Source organism: Gadus morhua, chromosome 4 (assembly GCF_902167405.1).
Source record: "Gadus morhua chromosome 4, gadMor3.0, whole genome shotgun sequence".
Lineage (NCBI taxonomy): Eukaryota > Metazoa > Chordata > Actinopteri > Gadiformes > Gadidae > Gadus > Gadus morhua.
The window spans coordinates 2,389,027-2,410,486 of NC_044051.1; the positions used below are offsets into that span (position 1 = coordinate 2,389,027).

The window sequence follows — 21,460 nt, forward strand, 5'->3', positions numbered from 1 at the left end:
CCAACAGGAGAAAAAGGGTTTCGAAACCAATTCAAAACAAACCCAGACGCGAAAACTACATCCAACCGGCTGCCAAGAACAATGACAGTTGGCAGGTTTGCTGTCGGCCATTTTATCAGTATGATGAACCCCCTGGGCGAGAGAGGGACAGCCTTCCGTTCAGTCTTTCCTAAAATTCAATTGGAAATACTTGGTGGTTGATTTGAGACTCTTTTTACTTGCATATTCAAATTTCCCTAAAAAAATATGAACTGGGAGGTGTAGAAGTTTTGGCATTTTCACATCGATTCAATCACTTCCCTGATGGTCCTTGTGCCAAACTCGACCAAATGTAGTTTTCCCCCTCTTGAATCAATCCTTTGCGCTTTTTCTTGAGTCCGCGATAAAAGATGACTGCCAAGAAATGACGAGCAGGTTGTCGATGAAGTCAATGGATCACGGAACATGTGATCTATCGATTACTTTAGTCTTACCTCACGGCAACCCACTTATTATTATTTATTTTTTTTATAGCCTACATTCTTCACATTTTGAACGTTCCCCCGGTACAAAGTGAATCCACGTTTGTCGTCGTTGTTGTAGACAACCCGCTGCTTTTGTTTTCATTTTTTTTGTCTATTCGTTATTTTTTCACAACACAGGAAAGAAAAAACAACAAAACAAATGATGGGTTGTGCAAACACAACTTCAAGCCTGTGACTCTTCAAAGCTCGCTCTGCCCTTAACTCCCGCTGACACACACACACGCACACGCACACACACACACACACACACACACACACACACACACACACACACACACACACACTACGGGATGGGTAGGAGAAGGGGGGGGGTCAGTCTTTTTAAATGGTGAGGCATCAAATGCCTTTGTCTTTCCCTCGGCCAACGGTCACAAGTCCATTTTGGACGCTGCCCCCGAGAGTTTCAGTTCAATTCAGTTTGTTGTATTTTTTGGTTGGTGGGGGGGGGGAGGGGGGTGGTGGCTGTGGTTCGATGGCGTGTGTTGATCCGAGGCCCCTCTGACCACAGTCACCCCCGCCTTCACCCCCCCCCCCCCCTTCATCCCCCCCCCCCCCCCCCCCCTTCACCTCCAACCCTCCTCTCAGAGTCATCCTTCGACAGAGGGGTTTAAACACTGTGATGCCTTCTCTCAAACCCTCTCACCCCCTAGCCCCCCCCCCCACTCCGCACCAAGTCACCCTCCAAGGCGAGGAACTCTGCCCGAAAATAAAATACTAAAATAAAATAAAATGTTTAAAACGGCAGTCTCTCCCACTTCAAGTATTCCAGAAGCTCCGCCTGCATTGTCCAACGCACCGGGGGAGGGGGCTCTCTGTACCGTCTGGAGACCCCCTGACCGTGAAGGGGGGGGGGGGGGGGGTCTCTCCATATCGTCTCGACACCCCACACCGTGGAGGGGGGGGGGGGGGGGGGGGGGGGGGGTGAGGGTCTCAATGGGAGGTGTCAGGTGGAGTAGGGGGTTCTCTTTATCGTCTGGGTTCCCCCTGACTGTGGGAGGGGGGGGGGGGGGGGGGGGGAGGGGGTCAGGGTCTCAGTGGGGGGCTTTCTGTGTCGTTTCGGGACCCCTCACCGCTAAGGGGGCGAGGGGTCTCGCTGAGGAGGGCGCAGCGAGGTGCTAGCTGTTGTTGTCGGCCGTCATGTACTTGAGCGCGGCGAAGCCGTAGCGGCGCGACATGTTCTGCTGGAACTCCTCCTTCAGCGTCTTCAGGCAGACCCGGTACTGCTTGTTGGAGCGGAACTTGGTGATGTCGAAGCTGGGCGCGTGCGGCATGTGGATCATGTAGGCGTTGGGGAGCACCACAAACTCGTACTCCTGGGGGGGAGGGAGAGGGAGAGGGGGGGGGGGGGGGAGAGAGAGAGAGAGAGGGAGGGGGGGACAGAGGGAGGGAGGGAGAGAGGGACAGAGACAGAGAGACAGTGACAGAGACAGAGACAGAGAGAGAGACAGAGAGAGAGACAGAGAGAAAGCAAGAGGGAGGGAGAGAGGGACAGAGACAGAGAGACAGAGACAGAGACAGAGACAGAGAGAGAGAGAGAGAGAGAGACAGAGAGAAAGCAAGAGGGAGGGAGAGAGGGACAGAGAGGGAGAGAGAGGGAGAGAGAGAGAGGGACAGAGAGAGAGGAAGAGACAGGAAGAGAGACAGAGTGAAAGAGAAACAGGAGATTTGATTTGCAGTGGCAGGAAAGCGAAAGCCCACTTAGGACAGAAGCTTTTTATTGTTGAATCATCAAAGTGTTAAAAATTTATATTCACTTGTTTTCACCGGGTAAATATATTTTCTAGATATGATATTTTTTCCAATTACCGCCACCCTGAAACAAATCGATGATGAACCCGTAAAAGCACACGAAGCGGAACTCAATTTGATAGCGCTACTTAGCCGGCTACGAGCTAATCCTGACAACGCCATCAGGGCTAATCAATAACCCTAACGCTGAGCAGAGGAGAAGCTCCACTCAGGCTCATCGTCCGCAACGAGGCACTTCTCCAAGCAGAACTTTATGAACAGAATTCGAAAAACTCTTTCAACAACAAATATAAACATAAACACTCGGCTATCAGAGTAGTAAGCGGAATGGCGGGAATTTGTTTAGCTAACCTGCTAGCTAGATTAGTACAAAATGTACAAGTGGAAGGGAAACATTACCCTAGGGCAGGGGTTACCCTACTATTGTGGGGTTTCACTTCCCCTTTTAACGATCCATCCATCCGATAATAATCGTCCTACACATGTGTCCGTAACCCCACAGAGGTTCAGCGTGACTCGTAGGAGCAGGGACTGGTACTTGTTGAGCTCACCTGCGAGCCTAACCCGATTTGCACAACGTGTGCGCAATAAGTGAAACAAGAACCTGAGGGGAGGGGGGGGGGTTACCATACATTTGCGAGGTAACGACTATTATCGCCCTTAGGGGACAATAAAAGCTTTAACTAACTTATCCGATAAAAATCTTTCAACTAGAGCGGTCAGTTAAACGCGTTATTAACGGCGTTAACGCAAACCAAATTTAACGACGTTAAATTTTTTATCGCGCGATTAACGCAATTATTTTATAAAAAAAAAAAATATATATGTTTTTTTTTTTTTTCTTTGGCTCAAAACAAAGAAGCAGTAGCCTGACTGCTATGTTCAAATGACATTTGTTCAAAGCAGTCGTTTAATTGCACTATAGGCTCTTTTTTTGTATCGTCCTGTTTTGATCAGTGTATATGCCAATGTTGTTATCAATAAAAAATCATTTGCACAAGGCAAGCCGATGCACTTCACCATGTTGATAAGAGAATTAAAATGAGAAGAATTATGGGACAAAAAAATCAAGGGATATTTAGCATAGAAAAATAATTTGCGATTAATCGCGATTAATTAGAGTTAACTATGACATTAATGCGATTAATCACGATTAAATATTTGAATCGCTTGACAGCTCTACTTTCAACACATTTGTCCGTAACGGTCAGTTTTGTGCGTTTTGTGTGTTTGTGCGTTACCTGGGCGTCCAGCTCCATGATGTGCGCCACCTTGTTCCAGCCGAAGCCCACGAAGCGGCGGTCGTACTCGGGGCTGTCGCGCCGCACCATCACGTAGGGCTCGAAGTCCGCCTCCCACTGCACGCGGTACGGCGTGGTCGCCGTGCGCCACTTGGCGAAGTTGGTGGGGGCGTGGCCTTTGGTCCACACGTGGTACCTATATCGTAGCAAAGAATGGCAATAATCCCAAATATTTATTTGAAACCCTCCAAATGGCCGCACAAACAAACTAAGACTTAGTTTGTTTTTTTCTTTTTTAATAATTATTTATTTTTAATAATTATTTGTATGATATAGGATTCTATAAGACGGCGATTAATGGTTAATGCTGTCTTAGTGGAAGCCAATTAATGGCAAGAGTGCAATGAAAAAATCTTAAGTTTGATCGTACACAGAAGTTATTTCAAGCTCAATAAGTCCTTCATTGTTACAGTCAGCCAGTTATTCACTCATCCATGAATCTCCTGGTTGACCTTTAGACTATAAAACGCAGGATAGCCTTCTAGTGGTCAGAGTGTGCAACCCCCACCCGAAACGTTCTGGTTATGAACCCAAAAGGTGTTTTCTGGGAAAACACCTTCGATAATCCACTGGCAAATATAATTAAACAATTCAGGGTGACGCGTTAAACCAATCGCTTTACTTGATAGAATAACCCCGTTCTATTCGTAGATAACTGAATCAAGTCGACTCTCTCACCTGAAGGTGAACAGCGTCCCCATGTCGAGCTGGGACAGCAGCTCGGCCTTGGACTTGGGGTAGGACAGGCGGTAGCGCAGGGTCTCGAACGCCGGCACCACCAGAGCCTTCTTACTGGTCGCCATGTCCAGCTGCACCACCGACTTCCTGCGCCCAAATAAGGGGAAACCAAAGAATGAATGCACATTCATTCTAATGAGATTTTATTTCTGATTTAGAACTTGGATATCCAGGGTTTACTTTAGAGCAGAAATCTCATTATACTGTATGGGGAACGCTTTATTGCCCAGATATGATATTAATGGAATGGGATGAGTTTATTGCAGCAGTTTCATCTTAATGTATAGGGATCACTTTGTTTCAACTTCACTTTAATTATTCATCTTAAACCTGCACAGGAACTTTTGTACCGCAGCTATTTACTATTTACTATTAAAATGACCTGAACTGGAAAATCTTTCAAGATAAAATAAAATGATACATTTTTTTCACTATGATATGTTTTATTCGGGCCACCTTTGACAGCCACTGCTAAAATGAAGATGATATAGCGATATAACTGTAGCTACAACTCCGACCACTAGAGGCTGCTCATGAATACAACGTACATAGCGCAGGTTTAAGGTACAGGGATCATTTAATGGAACCACAACTCATGGCAGTAAAACTGCCCCTATATTGACGCGTTAATAATATCACAGGATGTTTCCACATTGAATCATGACGTTGATGATGATATTTCAGAGGACTGAACGAGCCTAATGGGTTGGGATGGTTTGAGATGGACAAAAGAAGTGTCAACGCCGTCCGTCTTCCATTGTTTCCAAATCACTCGCTGCTGATTGTGAACATGTTTAATAACGCCAGCCACGAAGTTGCTGGAGCACACGATTCATTCTTCTGTCAGAGGATTTTGCTCCATTATGTAGAAACTACAGACCAAATCAAACACATACAACATTAAGAGAATGATCAAATCGGACTTAAAAGATTTCAAATTTTCGGTCCATTAAAGTCTTTCTTTCAAAACATTCCCTGTTGTTTATAACCATAAAAATGAAGGTAGATTAAACTTTAGTGGTGAAACTATTTAAAGCCTTACGGCTACGAGGCTACGGTGAGATTAGATAGTGAAAGAACGTATTTATCGGAGCGCAGGCATCATTGAAAGGGATTGAAAGCGTGTCCGTTATTTTTAGGGTTTAATTAAAAGTATCACCTAGCCAGATATTTAAAATGGAAATCTCCTTTGTAGAGGCGTGTGCTATGAAGTAGCCCATTATTTGTTAAATATTTAAAAGCTCGCAAAATTATTCATGTGGTTTCAATTCACTCCCCTTAGAGGTTAATAGCGTGAGATTCATATTAAAATTGGCAGAACATTCTGATTTATTGGAAGGATCCGGGTTAAAAAAAGGAAAAAAAGTGATATTATACCGCACATAAAGCTCATACGACGCACAGAGCCATGTTTCAGCAGACTTAGTGTCTCCGGCTAAAGACACCTTTTAGCAAAGAAATGTAAAAAAAAACGACTTCGGAGTCAAATAACACATGGGTGTGTGTGCGTGTGTTAGTGTGTGTGTGTGCGTGTGTGTGTGCACGTGTGCCTGTGCGTGTTATTAATGGAAAAGGCTTCTCATTATGGAGAAGAGAAAAAAAGGATAAATGTACCGGAGGCCATTAGCCGAGCTAAATGAGTTTGACCTCAAGGTGATCGTTATGAGGTTATCGTCGCTGTTGTGCACCGATTTACCTTAAAGGACTCAACAGGGGGCTTTCCCGCACTGCCATTGTTAGTCAGTCTCTTTGTGTGCAGGTGTGTGTGTGTCTTTGTGTGTGTCTGTGTTTCTCTCTCTCTCTCTCTCTCTCTCACTGTTTGATCTATTCTCACTCGACCTGCTCCATCTTTCATCCATTGTCACTCGCCCCTCTCTCTCTTTAATCCATCGTCACTCTACCCTGATGCTGCAAAGGTTGGAGCTAACTAGCACATTGGGACACTCTCAGCGAAGCCATTCAGTGATTAGCCAATGACAATAACGCGGGCCCATATTTTCATCAACTTCCTTCAAGATGTTTGTCATTTATTATTTATTATTATTATAGTATTGTTCCTTCACATGACCTTGTCTCCGAATATACCCCCACTAGTCTTGTGGAGTACCACAACCCGTGATCACGTCATATGGAATCCGGGATGCACATGTATTTATAAAAGGAAAAGAGAAAGTAAAAACATATTATGGAAAATGTATGCACAAAAATATTTTTTTCGAAAAAAATAAAAAAGATGGAGTAAAACATTTAACATATTTTAGATCTTTAAGGGTTCTTACGCAGAGTGCCCATTATATGAATCATCATCATATTTAAATGACGGAACGCTTGCCTCACCTGAGGTACTCGTAGAGGCCGTACATGGGCAGGAAGTCGATGTCCGACAGGAACATGTAGGGCGTGTTGACGTGGCGCATGGCCACGTTGCGCAGCAGGTTGACGGGGTAGAACTGCCCCTCCTTGTACACGATGTGGTAGCCCACGTTGCCCCGCCCCATCAGCACCTCCGAGCCCTGGGCGTAGCGCAGGAACTGCTGCGCCTCGGCGTCCGACAGGTACAGCGCCAGGCTGATGGGGCCCTCCCAGTGCTTGCAGATCGCCTCCAGCATCTGCAGCCTGCGGAGTCGATGCGGGGGTGAAGGGGGGGGGGGAAGGTTGTATCAGCGATGCTAGGCCGAAAATGACAGCAGCCTCTCAAGACCAAGATCAATCTACGATTGATCTTGGTCTTGGGAGGCTGCTGTCATTTTTCTTCAGCACAAGAGGCGTAATCGACGGGCCTAGTTCAACTGACTCTGTATGCGATTGGCTGCTTGCCGTCGCTTCCCTGTCGTCCCTGTGTTAAACCAGCCAATAGCGCGCCAGGGGGGGGGAAGCCAGCTTGGTGATTGGCTCCCGTAAAAAACGTATCGGAAGCAGAAAGAAATGTGTTGCTCTTCTCCAGACCCTTCTGCAGGGCGGATTCAAATTGCCGGCAGAACGGGCCGGGGGTACCCACCCAGTCTAAGGCCGAAACATAAATGATCACATTCATCTGATCCGCTAGCTGCCCGCCCCTTAAGCAGGCCGTCAAAAAAACACGTCTCTGTAGGCAGCCTATGCTCCGAGATCGTACACAAAAACAAATGGTACCACCAACCACTCAAAACCAAAACAAATAGTATTCCAACCAATCACCGACAAGGGGTGGGTGTTGTGGGGTTTTGCTCTGCGTTCGTGATCGTTTTTTCTGCATGCACGAAACGAGGAGGGGAGGGTCGAGCTGGCTCTGTTTGTTTGGCATCTCGCTTCAAATACCAACAGAAGAGACGTCACCCGACATCGCTGGTACAACCTTTAAGGCTGAGCGATTAATCAAATTCAAAACGACATTGCATTGTAATAAAACGCGATTTGCAAATTGCAAAGGCTGCAAATTACTCGAGGCTGTTACTGACTGGAGATCAGTACGATTGGAATTATTAGGGGTCCAAGCCAACAGGTTGGATCCCTATTGTTTTTGTACGGATTATTATACTTCCTTCGTTAGAAGTGGTACTACAGCCCAAACCGTAAATGGTGCACACAAGCCAATTACATGACTAGATCCAGGTCCGTGAGGTGACGGCAGACGACAAAATCCAGACATGCCGGCCACTAGGTGGCGCTATACCAAGGAATACGCGTTTGGGGCTATAACTCCCACACCGAACCTCCCACATTCAAAACCTTGTACACACATATTCACTGGAGTCTGCTGCATCTTTTGGCATAGGCCACGCCCATTTGCGTCCATAATTTTTTTTCGCAAAATCGCGAAAACCGCAAAACTGTTTTTTCCCTACTCCTCCAACATTTCTTGACCAATCGACACCAAACTTTGCACACGACATCTTCAGACGCACACGCAAAGGAATCGTGAGACAGTTTTTTGATCCGACCTTCGACGACGAAACGGTAGCGTTTTGAGTATTGGTTCATGAGCTAAATTAGACGTGCAAAATCAAAAATCCAAAGAAATCCAAAATTAGACATCGGAACGAGTCCAAATTTTACACACATGTTGGTGCTAACCTTAATGTCGTTCGATAAAAATTCCGGAATTTTTCGCCATTAGGGGGCGCAATAAACGAGGAAATTGTATATCTTTTAATTGGCCCAAGGAATGTTCCTCAAACCCGAGGGAAACCATCAAGGGGCAATCCCGAGTCTATATAGAAAATATGGCCAAGAAATATTAATGTGGGCGGGAGTTATTTGAAAAAGGAAAATTGTCTTTGGAAAATTTCGCCACAGGGCGGCGCCAAGAAACGACGACATTGTCTATCTCCTATTTGGCCAATGGAATGTTCTGAAAACGAGTTTTAGGCTATAACTCCCACACCGAAGCTCCCACAGTCAAAACCTTTATATCCACATGTTGTTCACGGTAGCGTTTTGAATACTTGCTTCGCGTTGTGCCGGCGAAATGCACATTTCTTGTCGCGTTGTGCCGGCGAAATGCACACTTCTTGGACCCCTGCATAACTGCTTGCAGTTCTAGTTTATTTTTCTTTTACAATTCAATAGTTAAATAAAGATGCTGTGATATAAATTCATGCATCAATTCATCTCAACACATGAATTAAGGCTTTCAATGTTGTGTTGGTCATACTATAGAATGATTCATTGCTTTGCTTGTTTAGTGAATATTACAGAACATAAGGAACTTTGAGAAGATATACTTCTTACTACAAAACCGCAATCGCAATGTTGGTCGAAATAAACGCAATTCGATTATTTCCCCAAATCGTTCAGCCCTAGATGAGTTAAAGCTAAAACTTTATAAACGAGGGGTGCAGCTGGAAGAGGGGGGGGGGTTGACCCCCTGGTTGTTAGTCATCTACCTGTGGGGGAAACTCTGCAGGATGGAGATTAGGGGCATGCATTTGTATTATCTTGCGTCGCTCGCGGGCAGCAGTGCTATGATCCGGGCTGCTGTCACAACAGCAGCGTGAGGATGACAGTTCTAATAACGCCAGAGTCCGAAGGGCTTTGGTTTGAAATTGTTCAAAGGAAATAGTTTTTGTGCGGGGGGAGGATTTGCTTGTGTTGTTCAAAATGCCGAACCCGTGGCTGTCCCCTAATGACATGGATTCAAAATCACTGTCGGTCACAACCGATAAGAGCAACCGATAGATTAAATAGTAAATGGTAAATAAAAAAACATGAAAGAATACATTAAACTGCAGAAAGTGAAACAGTTACGCCTCCAGATAAATAAGTATAACGTGGAAATCAGAATAGATGATGTTACTTATTTATTACTTGCCAGTGCAATCTCGAAAATCTCAGTTTTGTCGCCTTTCCTGAAATATATACCGTAATTAAAGAGGTACCCTGTCAAATACACACACACAGACAAATACACACACGCTAATCACGCACTGCCTGTGATTTGAACGCATGGCGGGAAAGTCACCACCGACATCCGGGTCATAACTTTGATGGCACTCAGAGTGCCAGGGCTGTCACAAGCGGGCTGAAGGCCTCCTTCTCTGTTGTGCTACCTCATTCGGCACTAGAGACTGTGCCAGTGACTTGTCCCGCATTTCTTCGAATGAAAATCTTTGGAGACCCACGAGAAGGCCGCTTTGAGATGAGATGATTACTGGAAACATTACTCAGCACAGCAATGGAAGAAAACTTTGATCGGTCGAAATGGGATTGCTTTGTGGGTAGACCTCCAGTGTTTTACAAAAGATTAAGCAAATTAAATAGTCATTAGTGAACATTTAGAGAGAGGCTTCTGTCTAAATCGACTTGCCGTGCATAAAGATCCAAGTCATTAAGGAGCAGGTAGGGCTTGTAGAGGTTTAAACATCTTGATGCCTGGATCTCTACAGCCAGCGTTTGTATATGTACAGCTAGCGTTTGTATATGTTGCCCTAAATGTACATTTAGGGCATTTAGCAGATGCTTTCAACCAAATTTATCATAAGAAAGTGAACAAAAATATACCCCTTTACAGTAAGGATCAATAATCAACAATCGCTGGGTTAAACCATTCCCCGTATACAACAATGATAGCTAGGATAAAATTCTACACAACTAAGTACAATAACTAAATAAAATATGCATATGTACAGCGAGCATTTGTACATGTACGGCCAGCATTTGTATATGTAAAGTAAGGAACAGACTCTCCCATCCTAGCACTTATCCTTTACCCCCCATAAAACCACGACACAAGTAAGATACACGCAGGTCAGTCACCTCATTCAAATGCTACCGGAGCGCTTTTGTTGCCGTTCACGTGTATTAGCCCTCAGAATTGAGATGACAACAAAGCGGCCCTGGCCCATCCTGGGGTCAGAGCTGACATTTCAAATAGGAAATCGATGCCATCTCCCCGGAGGGGTCTGACATTTGAGGGGAAGTGGTGAGAAGCCCCCCCCATCTCCATTTGTATGTGAGTGAGAGCCGATGACCATGGTACCAGCACAGCACTTTGAGACTGGAGCCAGTGTTTACAGACACTCACACACACACACACACACACACAAACATACCGCAGACACACAGGACCACACACACACACACACACACACACACACACACACACACACACACACACACACACACACACACACACACACACACACACACACACACACACACACACACACACACACACACACACACACACACCAGAATAGAGATCTTGAAAAAGAACAGAAAGAGGGAGGGAGAGACATACACACACAAACACAAAATAAAAACGTGAAATGCAAGAGTGTTCGACGAGAGCAAAGAGAGAGCAGAGAGAGCACGAAGGAGAGAGAGCAAGAGTGGCAAAGAGAGAGCGAGCGCGAGGCAGAGAGCGAGGGAGTGAATAAGAGCAAGACACACAATGAGATTATGAGCTTGGAAGTGTGAGTCACTGGGTTTTAGAGCCTAATCTGCAACACTTTGTGTTTGGCACGGAGTGTACAGTCGGAAACTGAAACCACATCGTGATAACGGCTACCGTCTCTGATCTGTCCGTTCTTTTTCTCCCCGGGTTTGGAACTTTCCATATGAATGTTCCGCAGCATCCCGTGTGTTTAAAGGGCAAACTACCAACCGCACACATTATGTGATGCGCTGCCACCTATAGGTTGCATATGTCCACTCTGCGATGCACTGAATGTAAACGGGTGCTGTCCGATTGATTTAACTTTTAACTTAATTCTGTTATCTAAAAGATATGGTCATTGGTATGCAAGGAAGGATACACCTTTAGCTTTTAATCTTGTTTACAAGATAAAGTCAGTCATTGTATATTCACCACATTAAACCTGGCATGTTTTCACCTTTTTGTTTATTGGATATTTAAGTTTTAAGATGGCTACTCTGAGATTGTCTTTAAAAGTTAACAAGATGCCTGCTTTGAGGGCAAAACATCATTAGCCTCTGTCTCAATCGGCGTCGTAAAAAAAGGCTTAGCACTAGCCTTTGGGTTTTTTATGAGAGTCCAGCCGTGTCTCACCGAGGAATCGTACTTTAAATCGGTGCTTGGGTAAAGTTACGTTTCACAAATTGTACATAAAGATTCCTTGTTTGTTTACAATTCATGCATCCGTGCCCCTGGTTAATAACGTCGAAGCTACAGGCTAATGCACCAACGCACCGAAGCACAACAGAGGCTTACGGGCAAAGGGGAACTCAGGGTACGCGGATTGACCAGGGAAGCTAGTGGAATCATAAAGTAAGAAATACATTGAAAGAAAGGGCAGAGGCAAATCTAAAGGAAAAACATATTGTCAGACTCCCAGCTGAAATGTTCCGGGTTCAATCCCCAATGTGAGCAAGATACCTTCCCTCTCCCTGCTTCCTAACAAAAACATATACAAAAAAACAAAATGATGGATAAAAGCATCCACTAAATGATTCAAAGGTTTCAGCCGGTTTGCTGGGAACCAAAGTGTAAAATCAACCATCAGTTTGGGGAACGAGCGAGCCATCGACATCCATTCTCCTCCAAACGAGTGTTTAGCAGCTCCCGTGGCGCTGCCTGGCCCAGTGGCGTGTAAACACAGAATCGAACCTTAGATACAGCTTTGGGAGCTGCCGCACCCTCGTCCGGAATAGAATGGATGCCCATGGATGGCCAACCAGCCGATTTAGGAACGCACGTACAACACCAGAGGGGGCGAGATTAACACAAAAACCATGGCTGATTTACATCTAGAATAAGACAAGTACAACAACTAACCGGGGGTCTTATCGAACCGGCCAAATCCTAAAAAAAAAAACACTCAATAGTTCCTAACGCAGAATAATGAGGAGAATCCCAACCAAAACACATCCGTGAGCGAACGTTCCCTGCTTCCAATCACACTCCCAGCGCCGAAAAACAAAAAAGTAAACCTGTCACTTGTGGAGGTCCGACGCGATCAATCCCACCAGGCGACTCTCGGTCTGACTTCCCCGCGACGAAATCCGTTTCAACGGCAGTAATCCTTCCCGCTGTCGGTATTCCGAACGCACATACACGTACATATCGGAATCGACGTGTTCGTGCACAGATTTGCCAGGATGCTTCGGGGAGCAGAAGAGCTTCGCCGCGGTAACCACGGAGACGCTCGTGGGTCTGTCAGTGTCGCACACGGCCGATAATTCCGTTTTTATTATCTTCCCTTCCCTCCCAGAGGGGGTTTTACAGGGAGAGCCGCGAGTACGGCTGCTGTCGAAACAGCGGCGCGGGAATGACAGTCCTAATAATGCGGATCTTCGATGGGGATTTCCTTAAATCTTTAAGAAATTGGGTATTGGATTTACTCGTGTTGAGGGAGTCTGTTTCTACTTTGGGGTAGGGGTAGGGTGGGGGAGAGCGAGATTGTGGCTAGGAGATGAATGACCAAATAAATAACATCAAACCTATGATGACCAGACAAATTGCCTCCACTTTTTATGTGTATTTGACACGCGTTTATTGGAACTTCAGGGAGGAATAGTAAGGCAGAAGTTTAGACGGCCTCTGAACTACTTTTGAGGGTTTGGATAGAAAATAAATAATTTACTATTTAGTCACCGATGCTTTTAACCAAAGTGCTTTCAGGGACTGAAGAGAGGTGAAACAGGGGCCGAGTGGGCGGGCTCAAGGATTACAGAGGATAGGACAGGGGTTGCGGACATGGGCGGGGATTAAACCTGGTGCCTTTGGGCTGGAGGTCAGACCCCCTAAACCCTCAGGGGGTGATGATGCAGATCAACACCGGTGTTATGAAGCCCCCCTCATTACATCTGCTTTACGGGCCGGACCTTCAGACCGCCGCCTGACCGACGCTCGGTGGCTTTTCTTACGACTGCGTTGTGGGGACCCTGTGGAGGAGGGGTGATAACGGTACACACACACACACACACACACACACACACACACACACACACACACACACACACACACACACACACACACACACACACACACACACACACACACACACACACACACACACACACAGAGAGCAGATCTGGTTCCCTGTGATAATAAATCAGGGATGGTCGAGGATGATGATATAAATAAATAAAAGAGAGTGAGACAGACAGACAGACAGAGGGAGAGAGACAGGAAGACAGAGAGTCAGACAGAGAGCCAGACAGCCACACAGACGGACAGAGAGAGACAGGAAGACAGAGAGTCAGACACACAGAGAGAGAGCGAGCGAGCGCTGGCAGAATATGAACGATCTTTCTCTTTCAGCTGTCTCCAGGAAGATACCACTCAAGCAAAGAGAGATGACAGAAGGAGCTACTGTCAGAGCACACGCACGAAGACACACACACACACACACAAAGACACACACACACACAAAGATACACACACACACACACAAAGACACACACACACACACACACACACACACAAAGACACACACACACACACACAAAGACACACACACACACAAAGACACACACACACACACACACACACACACAAACAGACACACACACACACACACACACACAAAGACACACACACACACACACACACACAAAGACACACACACACAGACACACACACACACACACAGACACACACACACACACAAAATGACATCCTTGACCTTTATGTCAGTGGATGGTTGACGTGGTGCTACACCACCTCGTTTGGTGGGGCTGAGGCGCTACACCACCCAGTACAGTAGCGTGGCGCCTTGGAGCTACACCACCTAGCCCCCGTAGAGCTGAGGCGCTACACCACCCAGTACAGTAGCGTGGCGCCTTGGAGCTACACCACCTAGCCCCCGTAGAGCTGATTCGCTACACCACCCAGTACAGTAGCGTGGCGCCTTGGAGCTACACCACCTAGCCCCCGTAGAGCTGAGGAGCTACACCACCCAGTACAGTAGCGTGGCGCCTTGGAGCTACACCACCTAGCCCCCGTAGAGCTGAGGCACTACACCACCCAGTACAGTAGCGTGGCGCCTTGGAGCTACACCACCTAGCCCCCGTAGAGCTGAGGCACTACACCACCCAGTACAGTAGCGTGGCGCCTTGGAGCTGCACCACCTAGCCCCCGTAGAGTCGATGCGCTACACCACCCAGCCCGGGAGGTGACACACGATGCATATGATCAGCGATGAACGTTCCCTCCTTGGGGATCTCACCAAAGCAAGACGAAGATCCGATGTGAACACAGACCCTCAATAAAGTCGACCTCAACTGTCTGTAATGTTTAGATTTATTTAATGCATTTCGGTTTTAAATTGCTTCTACTCCCAGCATAGAGAGTATTCGCCGTGATTTTACCCTTTTACATTTTCTATCTTTTTCCTTTTTACTTCCATTACTGTCCGGTCCATTCTGCTGTGAAACCCAAATGTCCTGTCTGGTGTGAATTAAATACTACAGCGGTAAACGGACTGCATACATAAAGGGCTTTGCTGAGCTGCGGTACCCTCAAAAGAGCTTTAGCATTTGCTCTGCGCATTCAGCCATTCACCCATTCAGCCATTCACGCGCCCATGCTAAGGCGACAGCGGGCTGGTCAGGAGCCGTTAGGGCGAGGTGTCCATTAGTATGGATCAACACTCGGCTAATTGGCACCGGGAATGGAACCGGCAACTTCTGCCGGTTAACCCGTCGATCTCCCGTCGGCCACGGCCCAATTACGTCGTCGCATCTTAAATCACACGCACACTCGTTTAAAATCTAGCGTGTGATTGCGTGAGTGTGTGAGCATGGGAGTGTGATTGTCTGAGCACACGTGTGCGTGAGCGTGTGTGAGTGTGAGGGTTCCGGGTTCTATTACAAAGGCGATTTCATTGGACAGTGTCCTTGCACATATTTGCATAACGCAGTCTGATTGGCCGACGGATCCGTCGCTGCCTGAAAAGTTGAACATTTCTAAACTTTTTGTCCCGGGCCACGGAGCCGACAGAACGGACGGACCCACAATGCATTTCGCGAGCGCCCCGTGCAAAGTCGACCCGTCGACGGACGGAGGTAGTGCGAACAAGGCGTGAGTGTGTGTGCGTGTGTGAGCCCGTGAGCCCGTGAGCGTGTGAGCGCACCCCCACCTGTCCATGGAGAGCTGAGCGACCAGCGTGACGTCGGTGTGGTCGGCGCTGGGCTCGTGCTCGTAGTGCAGGAAGTAGAGGTGGGTGCGGTGCACGGTGAAGCGCTCGCGCCGGAACTCGTAGCACGGGTCGTCCTCGTCCAGCTCCGACAGCGTCTTCTGGAGCTGGGCCGAGAGACACAGACGCACATTTACTTTGACTGCTGTTCAGTCTTTTACATTCACATTTAGGGCATTTAGCAGACGCTTTTATCCAAAGCGACTTACCATAAGTACATTTGTCATAAGAAGTGCATCAATATATCGCTGTCGGTACAGAAAAGGATGTTCAAAGAACCAAGTGCAAGTACAACAATCGCTAGGCTAACCAATTCCCCGTGTTACAGCAATAATAGCAGCTACTGCAGTTGCTACACAGTTAAGTACTATAATACGATACACTTTTCATGACAAAGTTTGTTTGATTTATTATTTAAGGTTTATTTGAATGATGTAATTATTTGAATGCGTTTCCCTCTCTGTGTTTGCGTCGTCTGTCGATGTGTTATATGGTGGCTCCTTTTGAAGATACACGTTTAACATATTTGTTTTTTTTCTCTATAGTGTGTTTATCAAATGTTCAGCGTCTGTTTTATTGTCCCTGTTTGATGTCTACTGCTATTATATTACCATGTAGTTTTAGCTTTACTGTAGTGTCCTTGGGTGACATGAAAGGCGTTTCCCTCTCTGTGTTTGTGTCGTCTGTCGATTGTATTGTATTGTTGCTCCTTTTGAAGATACACGTTTTAAAGATCTGTGAGTCTTTTTCTTTATTTTATTTGTCATTCATCTTTTTTGTCACATTTTTTTGTTGTTTATTTCTCTTTCCTTCTCTATGTTTGTCTTGTCTGTCGATTTATTTAGTTGCATTGTGGCTCCTTCTGAAGAAAGAAGTTTTTCTTTATTTTCATAACCTATTTAAGTTTTCTGAATCGTATTGGTTACCATGTTTCCCTCTTTGTGTTTGTGCTGCATGCATAGCTTGTGCTATTCGTTTGCATATTTGTGCGTCTTTTTCTCTCTTTGCTTTGTCTTTTCATAACCAAGTTTGTTTTTTTGTCATGTTTTTGGAGTTCTTAGTTTGACATTTCCTTCTCTGTCGTTTCTGGGTGTCATTGATTGTGTTGTATGGTGGCTAAGACACCTTTTGAAGAAAGGCGTTTTTTCATTGTTTTTCTTTGTCTTTCCATAACCAAGTTGTTTTCTCTTCATCTTATTGGTTACCATGTTTCCCTCTTCGTGTTTGTGGTGTATGCATAGCTTGTTTTATGAGTCTGTTGATGGGGATATATAGGGCCCAAGACAACTTTTGAAGAAACACCTACATATATTTCTCTAGATATTACATTCTGTATATTCTTCGGGTTAGTTGTTGTTGCTCTCTGAGTTTGTGGTGATTGTATGCTTGAGTTATGAGTCTGTCGATTGGGTTGTACAAGACAACTTGTCAGGTTGTCAAGACAACTTTTGGCTCGATAACGCTATAATTGAAATATACAAGGAGTCTGAAACGCGCAACATTGACAATTGCTTTTTTCACAAAATTGCTGTAAAGGACTTTAGCGTACCAAAATAACTCCAACATTACTAGTATGTCACCAATTTGTGTCATTAGTCACCATCATTAGTCACTGTTTTTATGGCATCTCTTTTATTGAAAGCAACTTGTAGTGATTTTTTCATATACATGCCAGATATTAAAGGCCTCGTCTGCCGACGATGGCCTTCAAACACAGAACCTTTCCTCCGGGAGTCAAACACCCTAACCACTTCACCAACCTACCCTCATGGCTACCTACAGAAAAAAGCATGAAAAAACAACCATGCTACAAAACCCAAGGGAAGTGATTGAATCATCGAGACTCGTTGTATTTCACTGGTACTTACGGTTCCCGATGGACCAAATTGAGTCAAGAAGCGTTGCTCACTCCCTATTCGAGCCAATCAAGAACGAGCGAATGCAGTGAATCATTACGCCCCTTGCATGTCGTTTGCTTTAAGTGCTGGTGGATAGTTTATGGTTCATCATAAACCATATTCCCTCCCCCCCTCTAACGCAACAACCAACCAGCCCACCTGCTTTGTCATTCAAATAATGCATCGCACACAGTTGGTGTGGGACCAAAGTATATTAACATACCTGCTATAAATCAGAGCGGGGGCCGTCAACATTTCTTAGCGTGAAAAAGGAATGACAATATATCCGTCAGCACTCGACGGTCGCGTTCCACTCAAGACGGCGCGGATGCGTGGACGTTTTCTCGGGACCCCGGACGGCTCAGTCGTGATGAATCCCGCCCGACGACAGTTTGCTCGGCGGAAGCGCTTCCGACGCACTCCGCTCCCGACGCCCCTCGATCAACGACGTTCCGAAACGGCGCGCCCCCCCCCCCTCGTACGGGCGTCTCCTCTGCCCGTAGGGACCGTCTCTGTCTTCTCCCTACACCACAAAAGGCTCCCAGCCGGAGCAAACAACAACAACAGGACCGTTCCTTCGATCTAATAATAGGATGTTTCCGTTTAGATCACGTTAACACTCTCCCTTATTGCTGTCCTTCGTCTCGGGGGAGAGGGGAGGGGGGGGGGGGGGAGGACGACTCAGATTAATAGCACCCGCTTTCGGAATGACAATGTTTGCCGTCAAGTACGGAAACACTTTGTGGTGTTGCTCCTTGGCGTGCAAGATCCGCGACGCACATTAATGCAATTTAGGGAAGAGAGGGGAGAAACAGAATAAACGGGCTTCAAAGACGCCCCCCGGTCGAGGATCCAAGGGGAAACGGGGCCTTTTGACAAGCTCCTAGGACACGGGATGGGAACTTACCATGACGGGAGTGTCCAGAGAGTTTAGGCTTCTCGTTAAAGCCACCAACGGCGCGATGTTAGAAGGAGGAAAAGCAGTTGAACCGTTTCATTGGATTGTACTCCAGGCAAGTTTGTGAATTAAATCGTGTTGTAGATGTAATGAGACAAATACCTAACGACAATGAATCAAAGCCGAACTAAAAGTCGCAAATACAAAAATACACGCAAAACTAGCATCAAAGTAACCTCAAAAATAAATGATCTCTAGGGGAATAAAACCAATCCATCTTGGCACGATGACAACCCCCTACCTGCACTTTAATTTGCACACACACAAAGTCGCTTCTGATACACATTTCAAGCGACTTCACCATCGCGAAACACTAAATGACTAAATATTAAAATAGAGTACAGCAGCCAAACCCCCCCCCCCCCCCACCTCTCTGGGAGGGGGTCCTCTTAACCACCCCCTCCTCCACCCCCACCTCCACCCTCTCGACGCCTTCCGCAGCAACGGGGCCCTGTGAGGCCCTCCATTAGCGCTAATCATCGCCTTAATGGAGTTTTAAAGTGCTGCTCTGACTCTCGAAAAAAGAAAAAAAAAAAACCTGAAGTGCTTCATCCATCCCCCCCGCGAAACACATGCTGGAGCTTTACATTTTGAAGATGATTTTTTTTTTTTTGAGAGCTGGATTTTTTCTTTTTCTTTTTTTCGCCTTTTTATTAATTAACGGATTTGACACTTGAGGAGGTTCTCTGTGCGTGTGCAGCCAGCCTACCCGCCCGCCCACCCGCCTCTCCGGCCCAGACTCTGGCGTCGGTGGTGGAGGGGGGGGGGGCTGACCTTTAGCTGCTCATGAGATGAGCGGTGGAGTGAGGCGAGGCAGAGTGGAACGGCTGGGGGGGGGGGGGGGGGGGGTGGACCAGCAGCCCGCACGGCGTGCGAGTGGGAGCGGGCTCGATGGGGAACGCCGGTTCCTTTTTGGGTTCTCTCTCCCGCGTTGCGCTCTGAGGGGAGCTGCAGGCTTTCTAACCCGGTTCTGCGCGAGGGCGTGTTGGGTCCGACCTTCATAACAATGATGAATCACAAACAGCTTTCATCCAAAACGACCTGCGGTTCGACGCGTGTCATTGGGCGGCATGTGGCCCAGGAGGTAGAGAGGGATGAACGGTACCCGGAAGGTTGCTGGTTCGATCCCCGGCTGAGAGTGTCGAGGTGTCCCCGAGCGAGACGCCTCCTCCTGACGAGCTGGCTGTCGCCCTGCGTGGCCGACACCGCCGACCGTGTGTGAATGTGTGCATGAATGGGTGAACGTTAGGCAATGTTGTAAATAGCTTTAAGTGTCCACTGGTTAGACCATCGCTTTGTAAATGCAGTCCATTTAACATTGACAGACATGTAATGAGCCAGTAGGAGGTGGATGAACAGGGAGTCGTGGGACGTTGGGGTTTGAACCCGGGACCTTTCCGCTGGGAGTCGAAAACCCTAACCCGCTAGACCAGTGGTTCCCAACCTCAGGGTCAGGGCACCTTTTGGGGTCCCCTGAAATGCATCTGGGGTCACGGGGGATTGTTGAACTACAGTCTACATTGACCTACATTCAATTATTATTTTTTCTTTTTATTATTTAAGTCTCAGCTTTCCTATTTGTGTTTCTCTTATACTTTTACTTTCTCTTATATTGCACTGTTGGAGGAGCCCAAGACTAAAGAATTTCATTGCCAGCGACTGCTCTGTAATTGTTGTGCATATGACAATGAAACCATCATGAATCTTGAATCGACACACACCCATAACATATGTCAAACTATAAAAAATATAAAAATATTAAAAACAGAAACCGGACTCCAACATATGTGAAAAAATTAGAAAAATAATGACGCAAATGTAACACATAACCATTGTAAAACCGGCCTCTGATGGATGCAAACCAAAACGGGTACAAAACAGAGGGAACGTACGTTCTCGCTGTTGTGGTCGGTCTCGCTGGGACAGCCGAACAGCTCGCGGCGCAAGAGGTTCCCGTCGTACTCCAGGAAGGTCAGGTACAGGTTCCGGAAGAACTCCACGTGCTTGTTCTTCACACGCAGCTTCTTCGGCGAGTTCCAGTGGATGACCTGAAGGGAGGGAGGGAGGAGGAGGAGGAGGAGGAGGAGGAGGAGGAGGAGGAGGAGGAGGAGGAGGAGGGAAAGAGGAGAAAGAGGCAATGCAATTTAGTGTGAGTGTGGGTGTACCATCTGGATCCCTGTCTGTCCAGGTCCGTGCGGTTCACTTAAAAAGTAACAAGGAGTTGGGATGGGATCTCGGAGTCAGTCGATACTTTTTCTGTACGCCGGACGAAAGTCAGCGGTCGAGCGGAGGATCGTGCAACCAGTTGGCAAAGTGTGTCTTCTTCTGTGTGTGTCTTCTCTTCGTGTGCGCGTCTCTTCGTGTGCGCGTCTCTTCGTGTGCGTGTCAGTTCTCTTGTGTGTGTGTCTCTTCGTGTGTGTGTCAGTTCTCTTGTGTATGTGTCTTCTTGTGTGTGTGTGTGTCTTCTTGTGTGTGTGTGTCTTGTGTGTGTCTTTGCGTGTGTGTGTGTGTGTCTTTGCGTGTGTGTGTGTGTGTGTGTGTGTGTGTGTGTGTGTGTGTGTGTGTGTGTGTGTGTGTGTGTGTGTGTGTGTGTGTCTGTGCGCGATGATGATGAGAAGACACACGCACGCACGCACGCACGCGCGCGCGTGCGTGTGTCTTCTCATCAAGAACAGAAGCGAGCTCTGAAAGGGAGGGACGCAGAGAGAGAGAG

General features: G+C 46.8%; 1 protein-coding gene across 1 annotated transcript in view; it reads right to left on the bottom strand.

The window, feature by feature from the left end:
- Positions 1-1,514: 1,514 nt before the first annotated feature.
- Positions 1,515-21,460, bottom strand: part of LOC115541450 (LARGE xylosyl- and glucuronyltransferase 1) — a gene marked incomplete at its 5' end in the record, with an annotated part of 24,583 nt that continues 4,637 nt past the window's right edge. Inside the window, 6 exon segments of the mRNA XM_030353192.1 lie at positions 1,515-1,837; positions 3,515-3,710; positions 4,253-4,399; positions 6,650-6,928; positions 15,835-15,998; positions 20,640-20,795. Of these exon segments, the coding sequence (XP_030209052.1) occupies positions 1,640-1,837; positions 3,515-3,710; positions 4,253-4,399; positions 6,650-6,928; positions 15,835-15,998; positions 20,640-20,795 (1,140 nt within the window).